This window comes from Acartia tonsa, chromosome 7 (assembly GCF_053477335.1).
Source record: "Acartia tonsa isolate MP-2025a chromosome 7, ASM5347733v1, whole genome shotgun sequence".
In the NCBI taxonomy this organism is placed as follows: domain Eukaryota; kingdom Metazoa; phylum Arthropoda; class Copepoda; order Calanoida; family Acartiidae; genus Acartia; species Acartia tonsa.
Window position 1 is genome coordinate 26,689,509 of NC_137266.1, and position 26,685 is coordinate 26,716,193.

The 26,685-nt window shown below is 28.9% G+C and overlaps 2 protein-coding genes across 2 annotated transcripts; both read left to right on the forward strand.

Annotated features, from left to right (window-relative positions):
- Positions 1-705: 705 nt before the first annotated feature.
- Positions 706-16,353, forward strand: LOC145325162 (uncharacterized). The gene is made up of 15 exons (XM_080168022.1): positions 706-920; positions 1,332-1,390; positions 2,198-2,239; positions 3,518-3,591; positions 3,824-3,867; positions 7,038-7,121; positions 7,503-7,561; positions 7,847-7,931; positions 8,393-8,439; positions 8,979-9,055; positions 11,195-11,239; positions 11,452-11,500; positions 11,725-11,899; positions 12,152-12,203; positions 16,224-16,353. The coding sequence occupies exons 1-15, from the start codon at positions 779-781 to the stop codon at positions 16,324-16,326; spliced, it is 1,137 nt and encodes a 378-aa protein (XP_080024148.1). The 5' UTR covers positions 706-778; the 3' UTR covers positions 16,327-16,353.
- A 518-nt stretch (positions 16,354-16,871) lies between these two features.
- Positions 16,872-26,547, forward strand: LOC145325163 (uncharacterized). Its single transcript, XM_080168023.1, has 15 exons — positions 16,872-17,041; positions 21,831-21,889; positions 22,307-22,348; positions 22,818-22,891; positions 23,099-23,142; positions 23,852-23,935; positions 24,105-24,163; positions 24,483-24,567; positions 24,680-24,726; positions 25,005-25,081; positions 25,289-25,336; positions 25,531-25,579; positions 25,724-25,898; positions 26,254-26,305; positions 26,412-26,547. The coding sequence occupies exons 1-15, from the start codon at positions 16,906-16,908 to the stop codon at positions 26,512-26,514; spliced, it is 1,134 nt and encodes a 377-aa protein (XP_080024149.1). The 5' UTR covers positions 16,872-16,905; the 3' UTR covers positions 26,515-26,547.
- The last annotated feature ends 138 nt before the right edge of the window (positions 26,548-26,685 follow it).

The following is a 26,685-nucleotide window of genomic DNA, read 5'->3' on the forward strand; positions in this document are numbered from 1 at the left end:
ACATTAATTTTGATCTACATCTATGATGTTATTCTAGAAGTTTAATGAATTAAGGAACAATTTTACATATTGTTTGATCATTTTGTTTAAAGTTATCAAATAGTGAATGTCATGTATTAGTTAATTATTTTAAATATATTTCCAATATGGATTTCAAACCGATTAATATCCGCTGGATAAGAACCATAATATTTTTAGGGGTGACTGAGTTTCAAAGTCAATTTTGTATTTGATAATTAAAGAATATGTAGAATATGTTATAGATATTGTTTCATTCAATTATACATTTTTCTTCTTGTTGAATTAGTCTTTTCTAAATTATCCAGATAATCTCATGATGAATCTGGTTTTAAAGAAAATAGAGCAAAATTCTAAATAGAATTTATTACAAATTGAACTATTCCTATATTCTTGCATAACCTACTTTCTCATTTTGAGACACTGTGAACTTTTGGTTCACAATTACAAGAAAAAAATTTAAAGATAAAATATCTATCATATCTCCAAAGTTAATTTTAAAACTGTTTCTCTTTAAACTATAATAATTATCATAATTAATTCAATATTCACATTTAATGGTAGATATAAGTTTAAATGGCATCCCCCTTGGTTGTTGGGAGGGGCCCTGTCTGGGGATGCGTAAAGGAAAGATGTGTATGCATTCCCTACAATTTTTTTGAGAAAATAAATATATTTTTAGGACCGCACTATTTGCAAGTCATACAAATTTCTAAAGTGTGCATAGGTAAATCAGTCATAGACAAACTCTAGCTGAAAAATGGTAGTGAAAGGAAAACTACGTGAAATACTTATTATGTTAAAAAATGTTTCAATTAAAATAAAACTACATCATGTTAAAACTATTTTGATAATATTATGTATAGCTTCATTTAGCTTTATTTCAATACAGAATAATAAAGGTTAGTTTCTTAAATTTTTACCATATACAATAATGTCTTTAAAGTTTTTTGTAAAAAAATGTTTAAGATTAAAGCAAAGCTTCTCGATGATTTATGTCAGTAAGTTAGTAAAAAGGGATTTTTTACTGTTGAGATTAATCATATGTTTAATTTTGGGTACAGCAATTGCCATGGGGAATTAATTTTAAAAATAAGGATAAACTTCTTAATAATTGATGGCTGTAAGTAAAAAGAAACAATCTAAAGATCTAATAATAAATGTTCTAATAATTACAGCTATTGTCTAAATCTTCTGTCAATGTAAAGACTTAGGACAGGTTGTAGCAAAGGTCACATTAAAAATAACTAACATACAGACTACAATAGGTGAAAATTCTCTTCCCTTTATAACTAAATTTATTAATTTTCAAGGGGATGGTTTGTGGAACAACTATGGAATTGACTGTGATATTGTTAGAAAAATTGTAAAGGTACTTTCGGTACAATTAATTGCAAGAAAAGTTTAAAATCTAAATAAAATTTTCTCTAAGAATTGTTATCTGTTTTTACAATTTTGATATTTAAACCTATTTCTTATTGATTAATGTTTTAATCCTTAACAGTCGGGACACTTAATCGGTCGGGATAGAGAGGGCGTTCAACGCCCCCCCCCCCCTATTATCTCAGTTTCTATTAGAGCTAGAAGGCTAAAATATTTTGTGCAAGTGCCCTGTTTAATAATAAATTTCCGATCTTAAGTAAGTCAAAGTCAATTTTCGCATCCTTCACCATTTTATTTAACAACATTTATTTTTAGGTCATTTTTAACTTAAAAATTTCAAACGGCTGTAATTTTCTTATTTTTGAAGCTAGAAGAAATTTTTTTTGCAGAAAATGTTCATCTTTATGTAAATTTTATAGTAGAAATATCAAAATATAAATTTCAGCGGCCGCAGCTGTACTTGGCAGCTGCCAGCCGCCGCAGAGCTTTATGAAATTTTAATACGTTATGTAGACATGTAAGAAAAGCTTAAGTTTAAAATTTAAAGTCTCTAAGTCAAAAATTGCGGTTACAGTAGCCTTTTAAAGATTTCTGGAGACCTGGAGGATCAGGACCTGCAGGCAGGGGCGTCCAAGCTTTTTTATTTGGGGGGGGGGGGAATTTTAAAAATAAAAATTTTGGGGGTGTCTACGCCCCCCCCCCCCTTTACTGTTAAGGGTTAATACTGAACCTCGATCATTCTGCTGACATAATGACTCTTATTAGACACAACAATATAAGTTTATTTTAATATTAGGGAGAGCTGAACAATGATGATTATAATATTACAGATGTACAGGTAAAAAACAAGTGGCAATATTTAGGAAGTTGTAATTTAGAAATCCTTATGCATTAAGTGCAGTCAATTTTCACTAAAGCCAATAAAATATTTGGAATATAAGTGCAGTTGTTACTTTTTATAATATAAATAAGGATTTTGATTGCCTTTATCTGAAAAGTGTATTTTCTTCATAGGAAACGTCTAAAAACATCAGGTTTTTAAAACTAATAATTTTTGTAATAAGTTGTACTAAACAGTAGCTTTTAGTCCTATTAGAATACAAATGACAAAAAACTGCAACAAATCTACGTTTAAAGACATAAAACAGGAAAAAGTATTTGAATAAATTTTATGTCTCAACAGACATTGTCGCCAATATAGAAAAAAAAGTTTAAATAAAAAAAGTAAATGCAGGTAAAAAAGTGTCTTAATTTCTTCTCATATTCAACAACTTTCATAAAAATGATACTAAATACAAAAAATAATAATATCGCAAAAAATAGTTTTGAATATTGTTCATGGATGAACCAGGATAAAGACTGAGTAAATCTAAATTTTCATTTAATTTAGTGATTTTGTAGTATGAATTAGCTTACAGATATATATTTTAATTCTTTTTTCTTCATAAATTTTTTCCTTTTATTTTATATCTTATTCTATTGTTTACCAAAATAGCAGACAAAAAGGAAAATACTTTCCTTTTTAAGTTGAATTATTCTTTCTTATTTGGGGAAGAAAAGATGAAAAGGAAAGTGCGATTCCTATCAATTTAATATGATAAAATGATTTTTTAATTATGAATTTTTATTTAGCTATCTTTTAAAAAGTAACTACAATATCATTCAAAGGAAAAAAAATATTGACTGCACTTATTATGCATGCAACTCTATTTTTCCAAGCTCCCTTCCTTAAATATTTGATAATTGTTTAATCATATTTGTAGTGGTGCAGTTTATAATTATTGTCTGCCTGATTTATAAAAAAACAAGGAGCTGTGCTCACTGATTGAAAAACTACTTTATTTTATAGGACAGTGTTTTTCTCAACTAATATGAAAGATAGAAGTCTATTTTTTTTGTGTAAATTTTAAATATAAGGGATTATATTTCATTATTTCATAACATTGAAAGGTGGAAAATTGCCTCTTAGCAGCTTTATTGTTTCTAAATATTTAATCTTGTATTAATGATAGCTACCAACATTTTTTTTGTTCTTGTTATCAATGGCCATTATTTCATATTTGTTATTACAACCTTGAATATATACCTTTTTTCCAATGTTTTAAAAATGTTCTAGATTACAGTGAAAAAACAAGTTGCCAGACAAAGAGATGATACATTTGTAACATTTGAATACAAATACAATCATAGGTAAGTATCTACTAAATCTTTTACTCAATTCCAAGAGGTGCTACTATATTATCATCACTATCATTAAATACTTTTGTCATCAATTTATGTAAAAACTTAAATAGACAAAATAGATATAGACTTGCCTAGTTTGAAAATTAGGAATTCATTTATATTTACCTATCATTTTAAAAAGCTTTGCTTCTGTTATGTATGTTAATCTTGTTAAAGCTAAATAAACTTTAATTCTTAGGCCACTCTTAAATTGCCTTGATTCTGATAACACTCACTTAACAAGTAAGTAACATTTTTATTAATAAGGTTGGATTATTGTTTTTTTTTCAAATCTACACCCTATATTTTTATCAATACAAGAAGAACAGATCATCCTTCTCTGAATTGGAATAATGATATGAACAATATGACCTCTTTATTTGATAAAATAGTGTACAGTCACAGTTTTAAACATTTTATTTATATATTTTAAAAGTTGGGAATTTACAATTCATTATATCAGTATAAAGTTTTCCTTTAGAAAACTGTTGCTTCCATCATGGTATTGATTCAAAAATGACAAAATATAGATTTAATCTTTACATAGTAAATTCATTTTTTAAAGTTTGATGGATTATTGTGTCTGATTGACCATTGACCAAAATAGATCTATATAAACATTGGTGTTGATCTTACTTTAAAGGCCGAATATAGGTTTGATATGATATGAGCTTCTTTCAAGCGTGCAATTATATAGATTATAAATAACTTAAAGACATTGACATATTTAACTGTATAAGTCCGTTTCTAGCCTAAAACCGTACTGATTCGTTGATATAATTACGCCATTTCGCGTAACTAGTGTGGTTCTTTAAGAAAACCAAACATCCCTGCATCACACAAGGCTGCGTCAGAAGGTTGTATTATAAAGCTTTTGTTCAATCATAGTCATAATGAAGACGAAAGGAATGGGAAAAAAAAGGATGCTGCAACTTTTACTTTTGATCAAATAAATTTTTCATAACATAATTTTGTAAAAGTACATTCAAAAAGGGAGGGCTGAAAACTAATTTTAAAAAAAATATTTCAAAATTAAAATATTATTTTTGTTTGCTAGAAGTTGCATCATGTTTGTGTTTTTATGCAAGCTCCATAGGGTAAATATATTTTTACAAATTATATATTTTTATATAAATATATTGTATTCATCATGAATCAATCTAAAATCTTAGTAGAGAAAATAAATTTAAAAACTTAATATTTATCTTTATGATGCACTATAAAGCAAAATTTTTGACGCTATTTAAAATTTGAATAAAATAGTATATAATTAAAGAAAATAAACATTTAAATTATCATTTAAGATGCATGCCAATGAAATAATCAATTAAACTTAAGAAAACTAGTCAAAAAAAGTCTTGTAAAGGGCTAAAATAAACGATTCTGTAGGTCATCTGATTTATTATATGTTGAAGTAAACACAAAAATTGCAAAATCTACTTAACCCTTACAGATTGGGGGGGGGGGGGTCATATTGACCCCCCCCCTCTATTTTTTCAATGCCATTTTTTGGTAGGTAAGATAGAGAGTTGTGACTTCATGACTTTTTAAGTTTAGTAATTATACGTTGGCAAGAGTTGATTTTATGAGGATATCTGGTCTGTGTCGGTCGTGGTATCCGGTCAAAGTCGGTTGGGTAGCACCAAAATTTTAAAAAAAATCTAAATAATCTAAATAAATCTTAATTTCTACATTATGACTTTGTATATAAGGTAGAAACTTAAAATTTTTTTGGTGAATGAGAAAAGCGGTGTTATGACCGTTTGACCGCACCCTGACCGACTTTATGACCGATTTTTGTCCGGCTTTTACCACAGACATATATCATGAATATCGTGGCTTCTATTACAGCTAGAGACCTATAAATTTTTTTGGTAAATCCTTGAGCAATAATGAACAGATAAAAATATTAATTGGCGCCACCAACCGCCGTTTTACTGCCATAACCGCCGAAAATGGCGGTTTTCGTTATTTGCCGTTTTTTGGCGATGATCAGAAAAAGTAATTTTTTTGTTATAAAAAATAAAAGTTCGTCCTAAAATTTGGTCATCCTAGCTACAAAATTGGCCGCTCTACAGCTGTTTTAAAATTTAGCGGCTGTCCACTAAAAAGTGGCTAAGGAGCGGCCTGATCGCTATGACTAGAAAAAGTAATTTTCTCTAAAAATGCACATGAACCACCAGAAAAAAATTTTACGTCTTTATCTGTAACAGAAGCCGAGATAGAGGGGGGGGGTCAATATGACCCCCCCCCCCCCCCCCCGATCTATTAAAGGGAGTGTGAACGTAATAACTTCTCATCTGATTATCAAATCTTAACATTTTCTAAGCACATTTCACTACACTAATCAACCAAAAACGTCCTATTAACAAAAATATCCAGGAATAATGCCTTGATTTTATGGTATTTTGGGAGGGAAAAAGGAAAAAACAGGGAAAATCTGAACGTTTATGTTTCTTATAATGTTTGTAGGGATATTTAACTTGTCATATATAGTTGAAACAATTTACTTACTGTTAAGGATTTATTTTATGATATAAAATTGCCAATTAGTTTTTTTATAACGTAGTAATTAGGTAATAAAGACCTATTTTAAATTCGTATTATTGACAAAAAAAATACATCACTGTCTACAAAGGGTTGAATCTCATAGGCTATTTAAAATAATAATATCCTTTTTTATTGTGTTGGACAATAAATAACCCACTTTGGAGAATTAGTTTACACTTTTATCAGACTGTTTATAAAGAAATATTGCGCCTTTATTATTTACAAATTTGTAATTAAAGGTGGGCGAGAGATGGGCCATCTAAAGTTAATTGGATACTAATAAAAAACCTGTTTCTAGATTTGTTATTGTATTTAGTTTTCCATAAAAAATATTGCTTATTTTATCAATTTCTAAGTAACTATACATTGGTTTAAAGCAAGAATTATGTTAAAAGTCAGCTTAACCGTTAGGAAAAATCAAGAATTATGTGAAAAAGTTTAATTTTAGCTATAATGGGAGAAAAAAGCAATTTAATGCACATTTTATATAATACGGAAAATTTCTTCCTTTCCCTTTACCTTATAAAAATCGTCGGAAAAAGCCGTTATTTAAGCAAACAAAAGCGCGTTTTGCTCTATCTGTGAGATATTATGAATGAGATATTGTTAAGATTTGATATTAAGATGAGAAAAATTTACGTTCACAGTCCCTTTAAGGTGGGAATAGGGGCCCGATCTGTAAGGGTTAAGGATTTTTTTGAATTTTTAAATTTGGCATAGATATTCTAAAACTATGTAATGGCACCTTTGATATAAGCTCATATCATATTGAACCTTTATTCGCCCTTTAAATTGATTTTAATAAGAAAACAGTTTCCTAATCTTTGAAAGTATTTTGATAAGAAAAAAATTTCTGCTTTTAGGTGTAATAAAAAGAGATATTATGGTGCATCCTAACCCAGAAGAACATAATTATCATCTGTTTAATAACAGAGCTTTCACGTTTGGTAATGAATTAGTTTATGATTAGCCAGAAAACTCTTAACAGGTGGTGAAACTCATTGAAACTGCTTAGTTTACTTGGATTTTTTTAGAAGCCAGCCTATACATTACACAAATAATAACATCCTTTTCAAAATATAAACAGTGTATTTTTGGAAAATTATATTTTTTAGTGCAATACTGACAAATGATACATATAAACCTGTCTGATAGGTAAAACTTATAAAATCTTGCCAAAATTCCTGTGTATAAAATCAAGCCAAGCATTACAACCTATACCATTTAACCATAACTAGATACAAATGTTTTTTTTGTCAAGTGCATATGTAAAAATACATATTCTACATATATGAATATTAAAACCAATTAAATTAATTCATACATAGAATATGGAAATCATTCACAAGCAGAAGATATTAGAGACATGATTTTTAAAAATAAAAAGGTAAGTAATTTTATTTTCTAAAATGAAATTTATTGCTGCACTAAAAGATCAGATGAACAGAAGTCCTTAACCTGTATTTTTACAAAAGTTTACTTTCATTTCCTATTTGTATCTAAAAGGTGAAACTCCCACCTAATAATAAAACGTTAACCTGCCTTGAATCAATAATAAGCTTTTATAAAATTTCTTGAACAATCAGTTTTGTCTTTTACCTAATCCATTTTTGACACATATGGCTTTAACACACTTGCACTTAAACACATTTATACAAAGCATTGTTTTTAGAATGGATTTTTTATTGAAGCTGGTGCATCAGACTGTGAAACTGGCTCTGTTACTCTTCCATTTGAGTATAATTATGGATGGAAAGGTAGGTTTTAGATAGTTGGATAACAAAAGGGAGATTGTTTGGAGACATGGCTAACAAAACCATTTTTGATTTTAGGATTTTTTATGTCATTATTTGTGGATTATTGTCTGCAATATGATGCTATACATAATTTATCAGTATGGCTAAGAACTGGATATTATCCCATGGATAGTAATTGGTTTCAAAGTCTTACTAGAAAGAATGTATTTTGGCCATTTGAATATAGAAAATTACTTGTCATTAGTGTCTAAAATTTGTAACAAAAAATTGCAATAATGCATAATGTTTACCCCATTTAAAGGTCCCAATATCTTTAGAATCTAATTAAAAGCAAAACAATTTAACAATGCATTATAGGTATTATCAGCATTTTCTCTGTTAACAAATTTTATCAAAACATACAAATGTCAATAAAGATGATCATAATTAACTCGGCCCCACAATACAAAATTTATATATAGGTATTCTTGTGGAACCAACAGGAGAAGGATATAGTGATTGTAAAATGGTATGTATTACAAAAACAAACTTGAAGTCTGTCAAGCATTCAAGTATAATTAATTTTGAATAAAAAAGAAATATATATTTTCCAGGATAAATTCATGGGTTGGGGGCTTTAAATGAAAGGTTATTAGTGTGGCTGTATATTTAAACCAAAAGGTGTCAAATTCGGTTTAACTATTTGCAAACCTTGATTTGGATCTAGTGAAGAATTTACTTTAATATATGGGAGAGGGTAGTTAGGGTAAGCCTTTCAAATATCATTTTTATTTCAAGGGCTGAGTTACTCTTTCAGAGGATCTGTCTGGACCCAACCATAATAGTCTATCAAAACTAAGTTATAGAAATTCAATGTTTATCAGCAGTTTTCACTTTTCCTGTGTTTTGTAATTTTTTTGTCAACATAAGTAAGGCATCCATTGCCGCAAATGTCCAAGGGTCATCAAAAATATTTTTCAAAACATTTTTCATAAATAACATGTTAAATTATGTAAGTAAGAGTTTATTATTATAGCGTCTAACACTCACAATTGTCCTTCATTTCAGGTCAACAGACAAGCTTATCTCATTAACACCTGTATTGGAATTAAAGAACAACCATACTTTTCCAGCTTTGATATGAAGTAAGTATATCCTTAGTAACTTTTATTTCAAATGTCACTAAATCCAGGGACAAGGGAAGGCTATTCTGGCAAACAATGCTTTAGAGCTGATTTCATAGATTTCCAGTTAAAACTAGATGATGAGATTATGCAACTTTTGGCAGAATTTGATGAGAAACTCAAGCATTATTTTATTAGTTTTTGCTCACTTTACTACAAGCCATGCAAAAAGGATAGTCAGAGATTAGTCCCATGTTCAGTTCTGAGATAAACGGGCTAATTAATGCTTTTTACATATTTTATATATTTCATCTAAATCATAGACTACTCGTAAGTTATATGTTTAATAGTGAATAAAATTTATTGAAAATCCCAAAGAGTGGATAGCTGTAATATTTTGAAAAATATTTAAGATTGTTTAGATATCTATCTCATCTAAAAAATTTTACATAAAAAAAGTTTTTACGACACCTATCAATAAAATTCTGAACTAAATAACTATCCTTTTCCAAATCTTAAATTTTGTAATATATGTTGTGGCTTAATTTGGTATTTCTTGACAACTTCTTGCCTCTAATTGTGAAACAAGTTGGAGGGAAGTGGCGAAATGGGTAATATAAATTAGAAGCTTCCCTGAAATCATGATTTATTATGTACTGCAATACTAAAAACAACTAATCTTCTCCGAATATCAACATTTACAAACTTTTTACAGAATTTAAAATATGGGTAGTTTCCCCCATAGTGCCTTGTAGAGCACAGAATCCCCCCTTTCCCGACCATTAATTTCAAACAAATTGTAAACGACCAAAAGGTAGGGAGTCCTTTTGATATAGCATTAAAGAAACCAAAAGATATAATTCAAATAAGGAGGGGGGATCAGTGCTTGATAGGCAACTTTGTGGTAAGGCACCAAAATATGTTTTTTTATGCTTATTTTAAATTAAGTTATGTTTCAAGGTCATTTATTTTTAAAAAGCGAAGCTTTTCTGTAATTAGGGTCAGTCCGTAAGTCCGTCCGTACGTCCATCCGTTACAGTTAGCTTTTTTGTTAATCTAAAAAGGTTAGATTGTCCTTTCAATTTCAAACTTTACATGTTAATTCCTATTGCAGTTAGGTACAAATTGGAAAGCGCAGCAACTCTATAATCATTACTAGAAAGTCCGTACGTCCATTTAAAACAAGCTATTACAACAAGGTATGGTGTTATAAGCGAAGCTTCTCTATAACTAGTCTTAAAAACGTTAGTATGTCCTTAAACAGTAAAATGTAATTAATTAGTTTTGCAATAAATTTAATTACAATTTTGTATAGACATATGTTCAGTGATTCAGTTTTGTCACTCTATAAGTGTTAATTTTCGATTTTCCTTCCAATTCAGAGCTTCGCTTTTATGGATGTTGTCATCCTTGTTTTAATAAGTAATGAGCAAAGGATTTTATTTTTGAGCTTTAAAGTAAGATGTTTTTTAGCTATTGAATCAATTTGAAACTTTTACTTTAACTTGCTCTGAAGGGTTAATTAGGAAGTGTTTAAAAATGAGCCGAAGTAAAAATTTGTCAAAATATTTTGTTTTTCGTCTTTAAACAGTTACAAATTTTATGGGTAAGAAAAATATTTAAAGATTTTATTTTTGAAAAGTATTTAAAAATGTTTTTTAATCTCCCTACTGTGTTATTTTTTTAAAAATCTGTCTGCTAATAACATTAATAATCAGGGTTCGGCAGCCGCGCCTCTGCCTCCCTTTTAAACCTGCTTGTGAGCAGAAAAAGAAATTTCAGAAAGAGCAGTTTTATACATATTAATATTAATATTATAGTGATAAAATGACGATATCACTGAGGCTTACACGCGGCTTACGCGCGGCTGCCGATCCCTGTTAATAATCTACACAATTTTGATGAGGTTTAGTGAATTTAGATTAACTAATTTATACTCTATCATAATTACTACAAGCCCTTTTTAATAATGGTTGAATCATCGATAATATTACACACTCATAAAGGTTTCGTGATTAGATTCAAGATTTTAATAGACTTTTTGTTCAGACAGACCTTCCCTTGTCCCTGACTAAATCTGTTCACATTCCTGACATATTTTTGGACTAACTAAATATTCATGCCATTTATTATTATAATTTGTTAATATTATCATTTCAGTGGAGGTACTTTGTGGAAGAAAAGTGGTAAATATGATGGATTTAAGTAAGTTTATTTCGCTAATATTTTCCAACATGCTTTGCTTAAATCTTTGTTTTATTTTTTGTAAATGCATTTAAGACATTATGAAACATAGTTTCATTGGCGATTATTTTAGGGTTGAATTTAAAGTTTATTAATCAAATTCGGTTTCCCAATAGCTTTCTTTTTTGTATTCCTTTGCTCCTGTACTCCATTTTATATCTTTATTTTTTCAGGACATTTCCATCTTTTTCAATGCATACAGCTAAATCTGTAGATGTAGAGGTATTGTTGATTTTAAATTTAGATTTAAATTAATAAGGACAATAATGACTTTAAACAGGACAGCTACAATAAGCTAAAACAAAAAATTTCAATGACCTTACTATGTTAACCATGAATTATTTCTATTAGATTCCTCCTTTACTGTTTATGTTTCTTTTGCGATGACTTTCAATTCTTTATGCTTTGCTTCTTATAAATGTTGTCATCCTTGTTTTTATTTCTAGTTACAATGCTACCCACTGTACTCCCTTCTTCTGGCTGTTGGCAATCCAACTGTCAACCTGTTTGTTCTGGACATTGAAGGGTATGAGCTGGCAGTACTTGAAAGTATTCCTTGGGATAAAGTTGATATTGAAGTACTTGATATTGAAACAGATCTTGCTGGATTAGTTCAGAAAGGTAATGATATATTCATTTTTAGCTAAAAATTCGACTATTTTAGATTATTACCTCAAGGCGGTAACACTAACTACATTAACATTAATTACATTTTAAATACTCTATTAATATATTAGCTGTTTTAACTTTTACAAAATAATATAATATTTGAATTATTTAAAAATGCAACATATCAAAGTTTATAACAAAAATACAGATTGACATACAAATCCAATTTCAGAAAGCTTTGTAAATTTTTTAAAAATATCTTAGATTCATCAAGAGACAAAATCATAACATTTATGGATAAACTTGGATATGACAGGTCTTTGATTTTTAGTAACGAAGCTACACTATAATTCACTTTGTTAAACGGTTCGTCAATCCGTCAGTCCATTTGGCTAAAGTAAAAAAAGATTTTATTTGCTTTAAATCTGAATTTTTATTTGAATTTTAGTCTAATCTATGTATGCGCATTTAATCTTAACATTGTTTTCTCCAACATTTTGGTAATACAATATTGTGTTATAAAATTTTATAAGGAAAATGGCAATTGATAATGACATAGCTACTTCTTGGGATGGAAGGCTAAAGCCCAGTTCACAAAAGACAAAGGTCGACCTCTGGAAACTTTAGGTCGACCTTTATAAGCTTAAGGTTGACCGGCTAAAAAAACTGGTTTTAATCTTATGATTGTACATTTCTATATTCGTAGAAAACTGGATATAATACGATGTTAGACATAGTTTTTTTGTATGGATGAGAACCGGTTTCTATCCACCGGATTCGAATGAATACGAGAAATATCTTTATTAATTCATGTATTTTATTTTCTAAAATGGCTTGTTTTTTCTGAGCTGCACTATTTATTGATATTTTCATCCTTGTTTAGTATTAACCAGTCTCTCAATCCACTTCTTAATTAAGTAGGAATATCTAATTATTTTTATTAAAGGGACTGTGAACGTAAATTTTTCTCATCTTAATATCAAATCTTAACATTATCTCATTTATAATATCTCACAGATAGAGCAAAACGCGCTTTTGTTTGCTTAAAAAACGGCTTTTTCCGACGATTTTTATAAGGTACAGGGAAAGGAAGAAATTTTCCGTATTATATAAAATGTCCATTAAATTGATTTTTTCTCCCATTATAGCTAAAATTAAACTTTTTCACATAGTTCTAGATTTTTCCTAACAGTTAAGCTGACTTTTAACATAATCCTTGCTTTAAACCAATGTATAGTTACTTAGAAATTGATAAAATAAGCAATATTTTTTATTGAAAACCAAATACAATAACAAAGCCAGAAACAGGTTTTTTTATTATTATCCAATTAACTTTAGATGGCCCATCTCTCGCCCACCTTTAATTACAAATTTGTAAATAATAAAGACGCAATATTCTTTATAAACAGTCTGATAAAAGTGTAAACTAATTCTCCAAAGTGGGTTATTTATTGTCCAACACAATAAAAAAGGATATTATTATTTTTAATAACCTATGAAATTCAACCCTTTGTAGACAGTGAGGTATTTTTTTGTCAATAATACGAATTTAAAATATGTCTTTATTACCTAATTACTACGTTATAAAAAAACTAATTGGCAATTTTATAGCATAAAATAAATCCTTAACAGTAAGTAAATTGTTTCAACTATATATGACAAGTTAAATATCCCTACAAACATTATAAGAATCAAAAACGTTCAGATTTTCCCTGTTTTTTTCTTTTTCCCTCTCAAAATACCATAAAATCAAGACAATATTCCTGGATATTTTTGTTAATAGGACGTTTTTGGTTGATCAGTGTAGTGAAATGTGCTTAGTAAATGTTAAGATTTGATAATCAGATGAGAAATTTTTACGTTCACACTCCCTTTAAAGGGACTGTGAACGTAAATTTTTCTCATCTTAATATCAAATCTTAACATTATCTCATTCATAATATCTCACAGATAGAGCAAAACGCGCTTTTGTTTGCTTAAAAAAACGGCTTTTTCAGACGATTTTTATAAGGTAAAGGGAAAGGAAGAAATTTTCTGTATTATATAAAATGTGCATTAAATTGCTTTTTTCTCCCATTATAGCTAAAATTAAACTTTTTCACATAGTTCTTGATTTTTTCTAACGGTTAAGCTGACTTTTAACATGATCCTTGCTTTAAACCAATGTATAGTTACTTAGAAATTGATAAAGTAAGCAATGTTTTTTATTGAAAACCAAATACAATAACACAGCTAGAAACAGGTTTTTTTTTATTAGTATCCAATTAACTTTAGATGGCCCATCTCTTGCCCACCTTTAATTACAAATTTGTAAATAATAAAGACGCAATATTTCTTTATAAACAGTCTGATAAAAGTGTAAACTAATTCTCCAAAGTGGGTTATTTATTGTCCAACACGATAAAAAATGATATTATTATTTTAAATATTATTTTGAGATTCAACCCTTTGTGACAGTGAGGTATTTTTTTGTCAATAATACAAATTTAAAATAAGTCTTTATTACCTAATTACTACTTTATAAAAAAACTAATTGGCAATTTTATATCATAAAATAAATCCTTAACAGTAAGTAAATTGTTTCAACTATAAAGTGTGTTACCTTTTTTTATGTTTTATTATTATTTGGCCACAACTTGGTAAAAAATGCTTACAAATCAGACCTTTTTCGATTAAAGATACTCAAATGGTTCCTTTACAAGCCCAATCAATCAGTTTCAAGATATCTTTATATTTCTAGGAAAATTGATGAAAATACTAAAAAACAGCAAATTTGGTGTTACCTTTTATATGCAAAGATACCATAAAATCAACAGAAAAAATACTTATTTTTACTTTTCTCTCATTTTTAAAGTTTGATTCTGTCAAATTGGCTATTCTTGAAGGGATTAATGCATTGAAATATACTGAAACATAATATTTGGCAGAAATTAATGTATTTCAAAGAAAGAAATTTTTGAAAATAAGAAATTCGACCTCTATCACTTCAGAGGACAGCTGCCAACCTACAGTTGACAGGATGTAGTTAAATAGTTGTTAGCAATAATAATTAGCCCAAAAAGTAAAACAAAAAGTTTTTTAATATGGTAAAAAAATGATAATCTAAATCTTAATTTTGAGGATGATGATCTGAAGGATGCTCTTACTGGTGGTGATGATGATCCAGATGGTATCCAAGTACATGAGCATTATGACAACTCATATATTGAACTATGGTCCAATTTTTGTATTTGTAGCAGCCTCCAATTGAAAGTTGTAACAAGAAATATAACCATCTTTTAAAAACTACTATATTTACCTTATGAAATGGAGAATTTAAAAACTATGATTGTATGTTTTGGTATTTCTCTTGATTGGAGAATGCTACAAATACAAAAATCGGACCATAGTTTAATAGACAAGTTGTCATAATGCTCATGTATTTGGATACCATCTGGGTCATCATCACCAACAGCAAGAGCGTCTTTAAGATCATCATCCCCAAAATTAAGATTTAGATTATCATTTTTTACCATATTAAAAAAAATTTTGTTTTATTTTTTGGGCTAATTATTATTGCTAACAAGTATTTAACTACATCCTGTCAACTGGAGGTTGGCAGCTGTCCTCTGAAGGGATAGAGGTCGAATTTCTTATTTTCAAAAATTTCTTTCTTTGAAATACATTAATTTCTGTCCAATATTATGTTTCAGTATAATCAATGCACAAATCCCTTCAAGAATAGCCAATTTAACAGAATCAAACTTTAAAAATGACAGAAAAGTAAAATAAGTATTTTTTTCTGTTGATTTTATGGTATCTGTGCATATAAAAGGTAACACCCAAATTTGCCATTTTTTAGTATTTTCATCAATTTTCCTTGAAATATAAAGATATCTTAAAACTGATTGATTGGGCTTGTAGAGGAACCATTTGAGTATCTTCGGTCAAAAAAGGTCTGATTTGTGAGCATTTTTGACCAAGTTGTGGCCAAATAATAATAAAACATAAAAAAAGGTAACACACTTTATATGACAAGTTAAATATCCCTACAAACATTATAAGAAACAAAAACGTTCAGATTTTCCCAGTTTTTTCCTTTTTCTCTCCCAAAATACCATAAAATCAAGGCATTATTCCTGGATATTTTTGTTAATAGGACGTTTTTGGTTGATCAGTGTAGTGAAATGTGCTTAGAAAATGTTAAGATTTGATAATCAGATGAGAAATTTTTACGTTCACACTCCCTTTAAAATTGAGGATTACCAAGACATTTATTTGTAAGATTACTGTTTTATTATATTAATGATTTTATTAAACTGCTCTATTTTGTGACACAATTTTCTTTTAATTTTAGGTTTAGTCACAGAAATGATTACAATCCGCGGACAAACAAGAATCAAAATGATTTATTTGTTAGAAGAGATATTGTTAAGAAATATAATGTTGTCCAATTGTAAATATCAAAAATAAATATATAGTATTTGTTTTGTTAGAAAATATTATAAAGTTGAATAATTAAACATTAAAGTACAAAAAATAAGGTTCAAGTGTGCATGGTATATTTAACTTTCCCCAATTTTGTATTGGATCATTACTGATTAGTATGTCAGATAAAATAAACACAGCCAGGTCTCTAAAAAGAAACAAAAAAAGTGTAAACTACCAAAATAATGAGCTTGATGTTTTTTGCATTTTTGAATAGTAAAATGATACTTTTCATTGCTTTAAAATATTTTTAAAAACTTTAAAGATTTAAATTCTTAAGGTTTTTCTGGAATAATCTGGTTTCAATTCTATTCTGCTAGAATTCTAAAATTAAATTTTTGTCGATTGTCCTATCCCTAAATCATTTTCTAAATAGTGAGCTTGTTATATTGTGAACTTTTCGTTCCTATTTACAAATATTATCGATAATAGATAAACATTGATGTAGGTTAAATGTTAGAGTAAACTTTTGCGTTTTTTTGAAAATTTATAAGTCATTGAAGGAAAAAGGATTGAGAAACCAGTTACAGCTAGAGATCTGAAGACAGAAGATGGCAGTAAAACTACGTGAAAGTTTTATTTTGTTGAAGAAAAGTGAAATCAGACTAAATCTACATCATGTTAAAACAATTTTGATATTATTATGTATAGCTTTGTTTAGCTTCATTTTAATTCAAAATCATCAAGGTTAGTTGACTCGCATTTCTCTCATATTTTTTACTGTTTACTATCAACAATCCTTATACTAAAGTAACAGGATGTCTGAGTGTTTGTACCGAAGGATCTCGCTAACCGCTGAACCGATCGGGTTCTCCTTAACAGGGTAGCTTCTCATAAGTCCCGGGAAGGTTTATAACTATTTTTGGGGAGGGTACCACCACCCTCCCAAGAGAAATCACAATAAATCGGATTTTTTTTTCTCGAATAGAGACTCCTACATAACATTGCAAGGTATCGTATTATTAAAAAAAAAAAACATTTAAAGTGCCACTTGAGGCCTCTAGGGGCGTATGCGCTAGTTAATTATAAATTGTTTTGCAACTTTTACAGATGGGTTGAAAATTTAAGCTAAGCTAAGTCAGAAAAAAAGAAAATTTTACGGATTTTTGTTTAAAAGATCAGTAGCTGGACAAAGTGTCTTAAAAATCACTCATGTTACGTCATAAAAATGAGGGATTATCCATTCCTTTTTTAAGGGTTATCTTTCACATTTCTGCTCTCATCTCCCATATTTTTATGACGTCACATGGCTGATTTTGACACACTTTTTCCCGGAACAAAATACATAATTTGATTAGGTACAGTAATTGGCGAAATACAGTGTGTTTTTTTATGAGAACTCTTTTGAAAGCAATTTTACCCCGCTTATTGTTATCAGAATTTAATGATTAATGGCTTATTTTCTTCGTTTTTTAAGATCATTAATAGAACATCAAAAAAGTATTTCAGGTTTATTAATAACAGTATATAGTTCAGCACTATGACCACTAGAGGCGCTAGTTGTACTACTTCAAATATATACATAAAAACAAGGCTAAATATAACTTATAAGATAAAATATTTCAAAACTAAATAATCTAAATTAGTGTATAAACTGTAATGCTATGTACGATTTTTCCTAGATATAATTATGTGTATGGGTTTTAAAAAACTTTGACATTTATAGTGATGTTATTTAGCCCTCAGGGTTGGTCCCTTTATTGACAAAAAATCCAAAACAAGAAAAATACACACAAAATAAAAATAGATGGCACTGAAAAGCTGATAATTGTGATTTTAAATCAAGTGTTTGTATCAATTTGTAAAAACGTTTATTTATTAAGAAAAAAAAGTTTGAATATACTGCAATTTAGATCTAAAAAGCTGATTATGTGTGTAATGATTAAAGTTAGTAGCAAAGTTTTGAGAAATTCATAATGATAATTTCATATTCTGTTATAATTTTTTGTCAGATTTGATAATAATTTAAAACAATTCTATATATTCATTTAAAAATCAGATGTATGCTTCAAACATCCAATATAGTTTTCTGGAAATTACATTTAAAAAAAATACTCCTATTTTTTAATGTGGTGGAATAACAATGAAATTCAGCAGGGCAATAGTGCAAAACTGCCTATTATAGTCCTCCAAATACCTTGAATCCTCTCTTTTATTTTTTTCTCTATGATGCGGAGGTATAATCTTATTAGATATTTAAGCTTTTTTGGTGGGCCCAGGTTGGGTTAACTCAACCTTCCCTCCTAAAAATGGGAATTTCAGAAGTCGACTTTGGTTAAACTGTTTTTAACCTATTTTTAAAATGTATATTAAAAATATACTATGACACCAGTAGAATCAGACTGCAGAGCCCAAATTTGAATGAAGTCCCCAACAAACTTTTTTGGGGGGATTCAAAAATTAATTATTACTGTTGCTCTGGTCAGATTGACCAGAGCAAAAGGTTTTTTTTACTTGGGGTAATATTGTGGCTTAGAGAACAATTTTATATAATTCACGTTATATTGATACAATAAAAAAAAACATTATTCTGTTCAATGGAAATAATTTTTTTTCTAAAACAATTAATTTCAGTGAAAAATTTAACATAATACAATAAAACACATATTGCTAAAGTCAAACCAATAAGATTTCTTGTTTCATTTCAATTCTTTATAATTTCCGAAAGAGTGTTTTCACAAAGTGACTTATTTACAATGTAGTTAAATAGTTTTTATTTAATTAAAATGAAAAGAATGAAAAGTTTACACGTAAAAGATACATACTTTTTAAAAATATTTAAAAAAAAAAAAGTTTGAATAATCTTATTTTATATCATATTTGTATATTTGACAAAAATAATTTTGTTGTATTGCATAAACATTTGTTGTCATCTTGTCATGTTGTCATCAAATTTAACCCTTTACAGCCAATTTTTATGTGTTTAAAATAGGTGATAGAACACAAACGTGTTAATGTTAATTCGTTGGTATATTGTAAAGATTTAACTTTTTAGTGAGTTTTTATAGTAAAATCATAAGGCCTAATTTTACTCTATACCAGAATACAATATTTATTAAACAAAACACTCTAAAAGCTACAAATTTTACCCAAATAAAAAAAGACCTTTTGCTCTGGTCAAAATGACCACGGCAACAGTAAAAATTAATATTTAAATCCCCCCAAAAAAGTTTATTGGGGACTTATTTAAAATTTAGGCTCTGCAGTCTGATTCTACTGGTGTCATAGTATATTTTTTATATATGTTTTAAAATAGGTTAAAAATAGTTTAAGACATGGCCTTCAAACTTTAAAATGTTCAAGTACATGTCCCCAATAGTATTGTGGTATACTCCTTATTTTGCTGGCTATCGTGTAGCTTCTTTTTCCAGCTCTAGGCCTATTTTGTTGATTTCCCCTTAAGCAAGAGGTGGAGCCGTGTAATCTATCCCCCTGTTTAGGTTATTTGTTTGTTATGTATTTATTGTGCTTATGCTATACTTTTGCTATGCAATTTTAACTGATATGTATCCCTAACTTCGTGTTATTGATTGATTTTGTGTAATGTAGTTAGTAGATTCAAGACCATTTTTGAAGCGTTTTGTATACATTCTTGCAAAGGGTATAGAAGATTTGAGCATAAGAAAAATGTGCTAACTCTATTTTTAGATGTTGACACCTAAGTTTTGAATTGTTTATTTTACTGTCCTTTTTAAATAAAAACTGAAATATTTTTTGATGTTCTATTAATGGTCGTAAACAAACGAAGAAAATAAGCCATTAATCATTAAATTCTGATAACTGTAAGTGGGGTAAAATTGCTTTCAAAAAAGTTCTCATAAAAAAAACACACTGTATTTTGCTTATGTAAAGATTTTGAAAATTCGGTATCAAAGGTCAGTTAATCGTAACTGACATACAGACTAGACATACATACAGGGTGTCCGTCGGAAACTGTTTTTACTTTTATGCTTATTACTCCCTTAATATTTGAGCTATCTCATTAAAATAAAAAGTATTTGGCAGTCTACTACTGTCGATTTTATGGGATAATGATGAAAAATCCACAAAATAAACAGGAAAAATTTACGAGGTATTACATAAGAGCTCATTTTATTGAATTTAGACTAACCCACCAGAAAATATTTGCTTTGTGAACTTTAGGATTAGTTAGGGTCCAAACAGCTGGTCGCTCAGACTTTCTAAGCACAAAAATACAATAGGCTTGACATGGCATACCAGAAATTCCCAATATTCAAGAATCTGAAGTGTAATAAGAGTAAACATTATGTAAAAATAGGCATAATATTAATCTTCTTTGTTAATTTTTCAAGAGAGCTTGCTTCAAAGGCACACAAGAACCTGAAATATACCAGATTTATTAATTAGACTACAATGCCAGTTCTTATAATGTCTAGAGTAAGTCTTTGTGATCCACCGTTTGACCACCAGCTGCTTTAAAAGTTAACTAAGGCATATTTTTCTTGTGGATTAGTCTTATATTCACTAAGATCAGCCTGTTATGTATTACCTTGTAGATTTTTTTCTGCTAAATTTGCGGATTTTTCATCACTATATCATTGAATGGTCAGTAGTAGACTGCCAAATACTCTTTATTTTTCTCAAATATTAACCCTTACAGATTTTGGGGGGGGGGGGGTCCAAGAGCCCCCCCCCCCCCTCTAGTTTTTTCAATCTCATTTTTTTGTAGGTAAGATGGAGAGCTGTGACTTCATGACTTTTTAAGTTTAGTAATTATACGTCGGCAATAGTTAATTTTATTAGGATATCTTGTCTGTGTCGGCCGTGGTGTCCGGTCAAAGTCGGTTGGGTAGCACCAAAATTAGAAAAAATTCTAAATAAATCTTAATTTCTACATTATGTATAAGGTAGAAACCTATTTTTTTTTGGTGAATACTTAGATATCAAAGACCTTCTGAAAAAAATGTGGTGTTATGACCGTTTGACCGCTCCCTGACCGACTTTATGACCGATTTTTTGTCCAGCTTTTACATTAGACATATATCATGAATATTGTGGCTTCTATTACAGCTAGAGACTTATAAATTTTTGTTGGTGAATCCTTGAGCAACAACAAACAGATAGAAATATTAATTGGCGCCGCCAACCCTTGTTTTACCGCCGTACCGCCGAAAATGGCAAAATTGGCCGCTCTACAGCTGTTTTAAAATTTAGCGGCTGGCAAAAAAGCGGCTAAGAAGCGGTCTGACCGCTATGAATAGAAAAAGTAATTTTCTCTAAAAATAAACATGAACTACAAAAAAAAATTTACGTCTTTATCTGTAACAGGAGCCGAGATAGAGGGGGGGGCTCTTGAAGCCCCCCCCCCCCTGATCTGATAAGGTGGGAATTGGGGCCCGATCTGTAAGGGTTAAGGGAGTAAATAGAGTTTAAAAAAAACACCTTCCGAGGGACCCCCTGTAGATAAAAAATAATTTACACTTACTTAAGATAACCAAATGCAATACATTTTAAGAAGTTGGTTCGTGGAACAACTATGGAATTGACTGTGATATAGTTAGAAAATTCAAAAAGGTATCTTATACCCTCACAATTGAATTACAAATGAATTGCAAGATATATTATTTAAGCTCTAAATTCAAGGACATTTAAGCTTTTTTGTAGGGGATAAAATGAGGGGATTCAAAGTTTTTAGATAGGAAATCTAATGAATTTATATAATTTTAATCGGGGTAAAATGTGTTTTAAATTTTGACGGGAATAACGGCCTCTTTATCCCCCACCCCCCCTTTGGACTTCTATGTCAAGATTCCTCAATATTTTCCCTAAAAAATATAAAATTACCCTCACTTTACGTTCTTGTGGTAGATGGTTTGATTTTATAATCAGTAATAATTATTTTAAAAAAAAACATTTTTGTTGTATATCATTCTTATTCCTGTTAATGAAAGGTTTTTTTATTAAACACAAAAATTTTGCTCGTTTTTTTAGGGAAAGCATAACAAAGATGATTACAAGTTTAAAGATTTACAGGTATTAAACAAGGAGTAGGTTAAAAGAGAAGAAGCCCTCCAGTCCCATCCTTATAGTATTCTTGTTATCGCTTTTAGTATCAAACTAAATGAAGATTAAATAGAAAATATTGGTAAAATAAGAGACTATTATTATATCCTTGGATAATTTATAAACAATAATTTTGGTGTATAAGATATAACATGTTTGATACAAGATTGATAAAAAAATTATTTGAAAAATAAAAATAGTTTTTTAAAAATTTATGTACATTCCTTTATGGATAGCTAGATGTCTAGACATTCAGAGATCCTGCAACTTTTTCTGTTATTTTTGAGGTGAGAACCAACGAACAGACCAAAATATATTGTATTACCAAAATAGGAGAGGTTGTTCAGAAATCTGGTCTGCTTGGCAAATAAGACTATATTCAAAAAATAAATATCTAGGGATTTTTTTCCATGTTTAACACTTTTAATAAATATTTTAGTTTACTGGGGAAAAACAATTTATCAGTCAAGAAGAAGATTCATTTGAAACTATAAAATACAAATATACTCATAGGTAAATATCTACTAAATATGAAAACATGCAAATTAGGTGGTATGGTAATAATTTTCTTTTTATACCTTTTGCCAAGTCAATTTAAATTAAAATTGAGAAAGTAAAGCTAAAGAAATTTTTCTAAAGAATCTTTCTACAGGTATATTTGACTAATTGCTTCTATTTTATATACAACCTTGTCTAAGGTAAATAAACTTTTATTTTTAGGCCACTCTTAAATTGCCTTGATTCTGATAACAGTTATTTAACAAGTAAGTAAGATTTTAATTCATATAAGATTAATAAATATCCTGTACTGGATCTTTAAATCACTGATCTGCCCGAGCCAAGCAACAAGCGAGCAGATTTTGAAAGTGGCTCACCTCATATCAATCTTTAAATCGAAATGGCATTGGTGATCCGGCCCACTAAGCGGCTCGCCTACGGCTCACCGGCAATACTCGTATTGTAATGCCACCGAGCCAGGTGTGATCCGTATTTAATATATTTTTCAATTAATTTTAATATTTTATTGCAAACTATCGTGAAAACATTTCTAAAATTATTAATTAAATTTATTTTATATCATTATGTAGGAAATACAATATTTTATTTTATTTCTATGATATTTTATTGAGTTTCACTAGCGATCTGGCCACACTGAGCCGTAAGTCTTTTAAAGATCAATGTTCTTTAGCAGTAGCTGTGGCTCACCTCGAGGCAGATCTGGCTCGGCTCACCACTAAATGATTTAAAGATCCAGCTCTGATCAACACAAAAATTCTATTGAAAAATATATAAAAAAACACGTGGAGTATAAAATATTGGATTTTTGTAGTTGTCAATCTTCCATAATTTTAGCAATAAATACAGGCAGTATAGATTTAGAGCATCAATAATCTGCTCTTAAATATATTGGTCACTGCCTTTCAGTGGTGGAAATCTTAACCTGTATGATCAAATACAAATTTCTTTGTTTAGGTGTGATAAAAGAAGATTTGATGGTGCATCCCAACCCAGCAGAACATTATTATAATCTTACTAATGTCATGAATATCGAGTTTGGTATAAATTGGTTTTAAACATTTGCTCATTAAAGTTTAAGGAAGTATATTATTGAAGCATATCAACCTTCTATTCAAAGCATAGCTTGGCCAGTGAAGATGTTATTTTATCAATTGCATATGAAATTATAAATATTTACTTCACAGGTATTATATGCATTTATATTTAGAATTTGATGATATGCAACAAGCATCAGATATCAGAGATATGATTTTTAAGGATAAAAAGGTGAGAGATTATTTAAATCTTTAAAAATTACAGATTATCCTTATATGCTTCTAAAACCATATTTTTAAAGTCTAAGATAATATCTAATTTTGCAACAAAAGAAAAAAGATTAGGGGTGGTACAGACCTCCCATAATTAAATTTTTAATATGAAAAAATAGTAGATAATATTTTTTGAATTAAACGATTACTTCCATATATATTTCCATATATCCCAATAGAACTCCTCGCTGATTAACTAAAAACCTATCTGAGACCTTATTGACATAAAATATACAATAGAATCTATTAATTATATTTAATATTTTGATATATTTTAGAATGGATTTTTTATTGAAGCTGGTGCATTTGACTGTGAAACTAACTCTGTTACTCTTCCATTTGAGGATAAATATGGATGGACAGGTTAAATATTTATTTATTATGTAAATTTAGTATGAAAATCTGCCGCTTGGTCATTTAATATCTTGAGATTTTAATATTTTTTTGAAAGTGAAAGTAAATGATTCATTTTCAGGTATTCTTGTGGAACCTATGGCTATCGATTTTAGTCGTTGTAAAAACGTAAGCATTTAAATTTAGGAAATTTAACAATTTTAAAAATAGTTTAGGGTTAAATCTAAGAGGTATGGGGCTCTTACCTAAGTATAGACGAGTATACTGTTTGTTTGAAGCAAAAGATAAAATTTTCATTTCTTCTTTTTATCTATTTTTTAGCTTAATCATACCCACTGAAAAGCAATATAATAAGCTATCTATAAAATATGTAATTTAATTTACCTAGTTGTAATCTTGATATTGTTTAACTACTTATTGATATGATTGTTCTGTTTTTTTTGTAGGTCAACAGACAAGCATATCTAATTAACACATGTATTGGAATTAAAGAACAACCATACATTTCCAGCTTTGCTGCTGGGTAAGTGTAAATCTGGATCATTCCATGCAATATCTGACATTTTTTAGGTGAACTATAAGCAAAATATTCATCTGCTGTCTTCATGCATTTGAAAAAATTACAACTAAAGATACAGCAGCAATGAAGAATGCTACCTATAGCTGGGCTGCATATTCATCATGAGGCTGCTGACACCTAATGAGAATATTTATATTATTTTTATTATAGTGGAAGTATTTTGTCGTATGGTTTTAATAACATAAAATATGTTATCAAGTAAGTTCATTTATTATCCAATACGCAAAGCATTTCTATAAAAACTTTGTTTTCTTACCTCCAAGTGCATGTATTTACTAATTAAAAACTTTTAAATCAGTAGTCAATCCATCAATGAAATTTACATACAATATATTTAAATAAGTTTTAAAATATGTTATTTACTCCTTAGAACACTATTTTTATTATTTCAGGACAATGTCATCATTTTCAATGAATACAGATAGATCGTTAGATATAGAGGTATGCTATTCAATTTTAAATGTATGTTCATTGTTCAGTGGAAGTTCGTGCACTTTTGTTCCTGGTTGATACCACTTTTCTATGTTTTGATTCAATTTTTTTTCTTAAAACATATCAATATACTTAATTTTTTCTTATTTCTAGTTACAATGCTACCCACTGTACTCCCTTCTTCTGGCTGTTGGCAATCCAACTGTCAACCTATTTGTTCTGGACATTGAGGGGTATGAGCTGGCAGTACTTGAAAGTATTCCTTGGGATAAAGTTGATATTGAAGTACTTGATGTTGAAACAGATCTTGCTGGTTTAGTTCAAAAAGGTAATTTTAATTTGTTAGTTCAACTAAGATTCATATTTTTAAAAATACACTCATTACCAACATTAACTTTTTAAAAAGAATTCTTTTTTATAGGTTCATTTCTTTTTATTAATGAAAGAAACATATACTTTACCTAGACTCACTATTTATGTTTGGGTCATTAAAACGTCAGAGACAATTTGTTAAGTTTAATGTTGATAAAATTCTCTTCCATAGATCAAGGTGTTTCTGATAGACTTGAGAAAAACACAAAAATATACTTAATCCAATCCTTTGTCTATTTCAGTTAGGAGGTTGGAACCATTTTATAAAAGCATAAATATTATATTTTACTGATAAAGTCTATCTTTTTTAGATTCATCACGAGAAAAAATCCTTGCATTTATGGATAAACAAGGATATGATAGGTACTAAAATTTTAAGACACTCTATTAATTATACTTTTCTTTGATATTAAGCATAATAAATCTTTTACTAGATTGTTATTGCTGCTCAATATTATTTTAATTTTAGGTTTGATCACAGAAATGATTTCAACTTTCGGACAAACAAGAAACAGAATGATTTATTTGTTAGAAGAGATATTGTTAAGAAATATAATGTTGTCCAATTATAAATATAAAAAAATTAATAAATTACCTAATTTTAATTGTGAATTACTTATTACTTGTAGTTATATACATAGATTATATATCAAAGAAAATTATGGACAAAAATTTAATACAAAAAATTTTGTATTTGTAACTGGTTCCAATCAAAAGAAATCTATTAAAATTTTCCTCAATTG

Excerpts from the sequence above, each read along its gene's own strand:
- LOC145325163 (XM_080168023.1), top strand. The coding sequence starts at position 16,906 with ATGGCAGTAAAACTACGTGAAAGTTTTATTTTGTTGAAGAAAAGTGAA. Across the intron at positions 17,042-21,830 it reads TTTAATTCAAAATCATCAAG|AAGTTGGTTCGTGGAACAAC; the intron begins GTTAGTTGACTC and ends ATACATTTTAAG. Across the intron at positions 24,568-24,679 it reads GGATAAATATGGATGGACAG|GTATTCTTGTGGAACCTATG; the intron begins GTTAAATATTTA and ends ATTCATTTTCAG.
- LOC145325162 (XM_080168022.1), top strand. The coding sequence starts at position 779 with ATGGTAGTGAAAGGAAAACTACGTGAAATACTTATTATGTTAAAAAAT. Across the intron at positions 7,562-7,846 it reads TGATTTTTAAAAATAAAAAG|AATGGATTTTTTATTGAAGC; the intron begins GTAAGTAATTTT and ends CATTGTTTTTAG. Across the intron at positions 9,056-11,194 it reads TTTTCCAGCTTTGATATGAA|TGGAGGTACTTTGTGGAAGA; the intron begins GTAAGTATATCC and ends TTATCATTTCAG.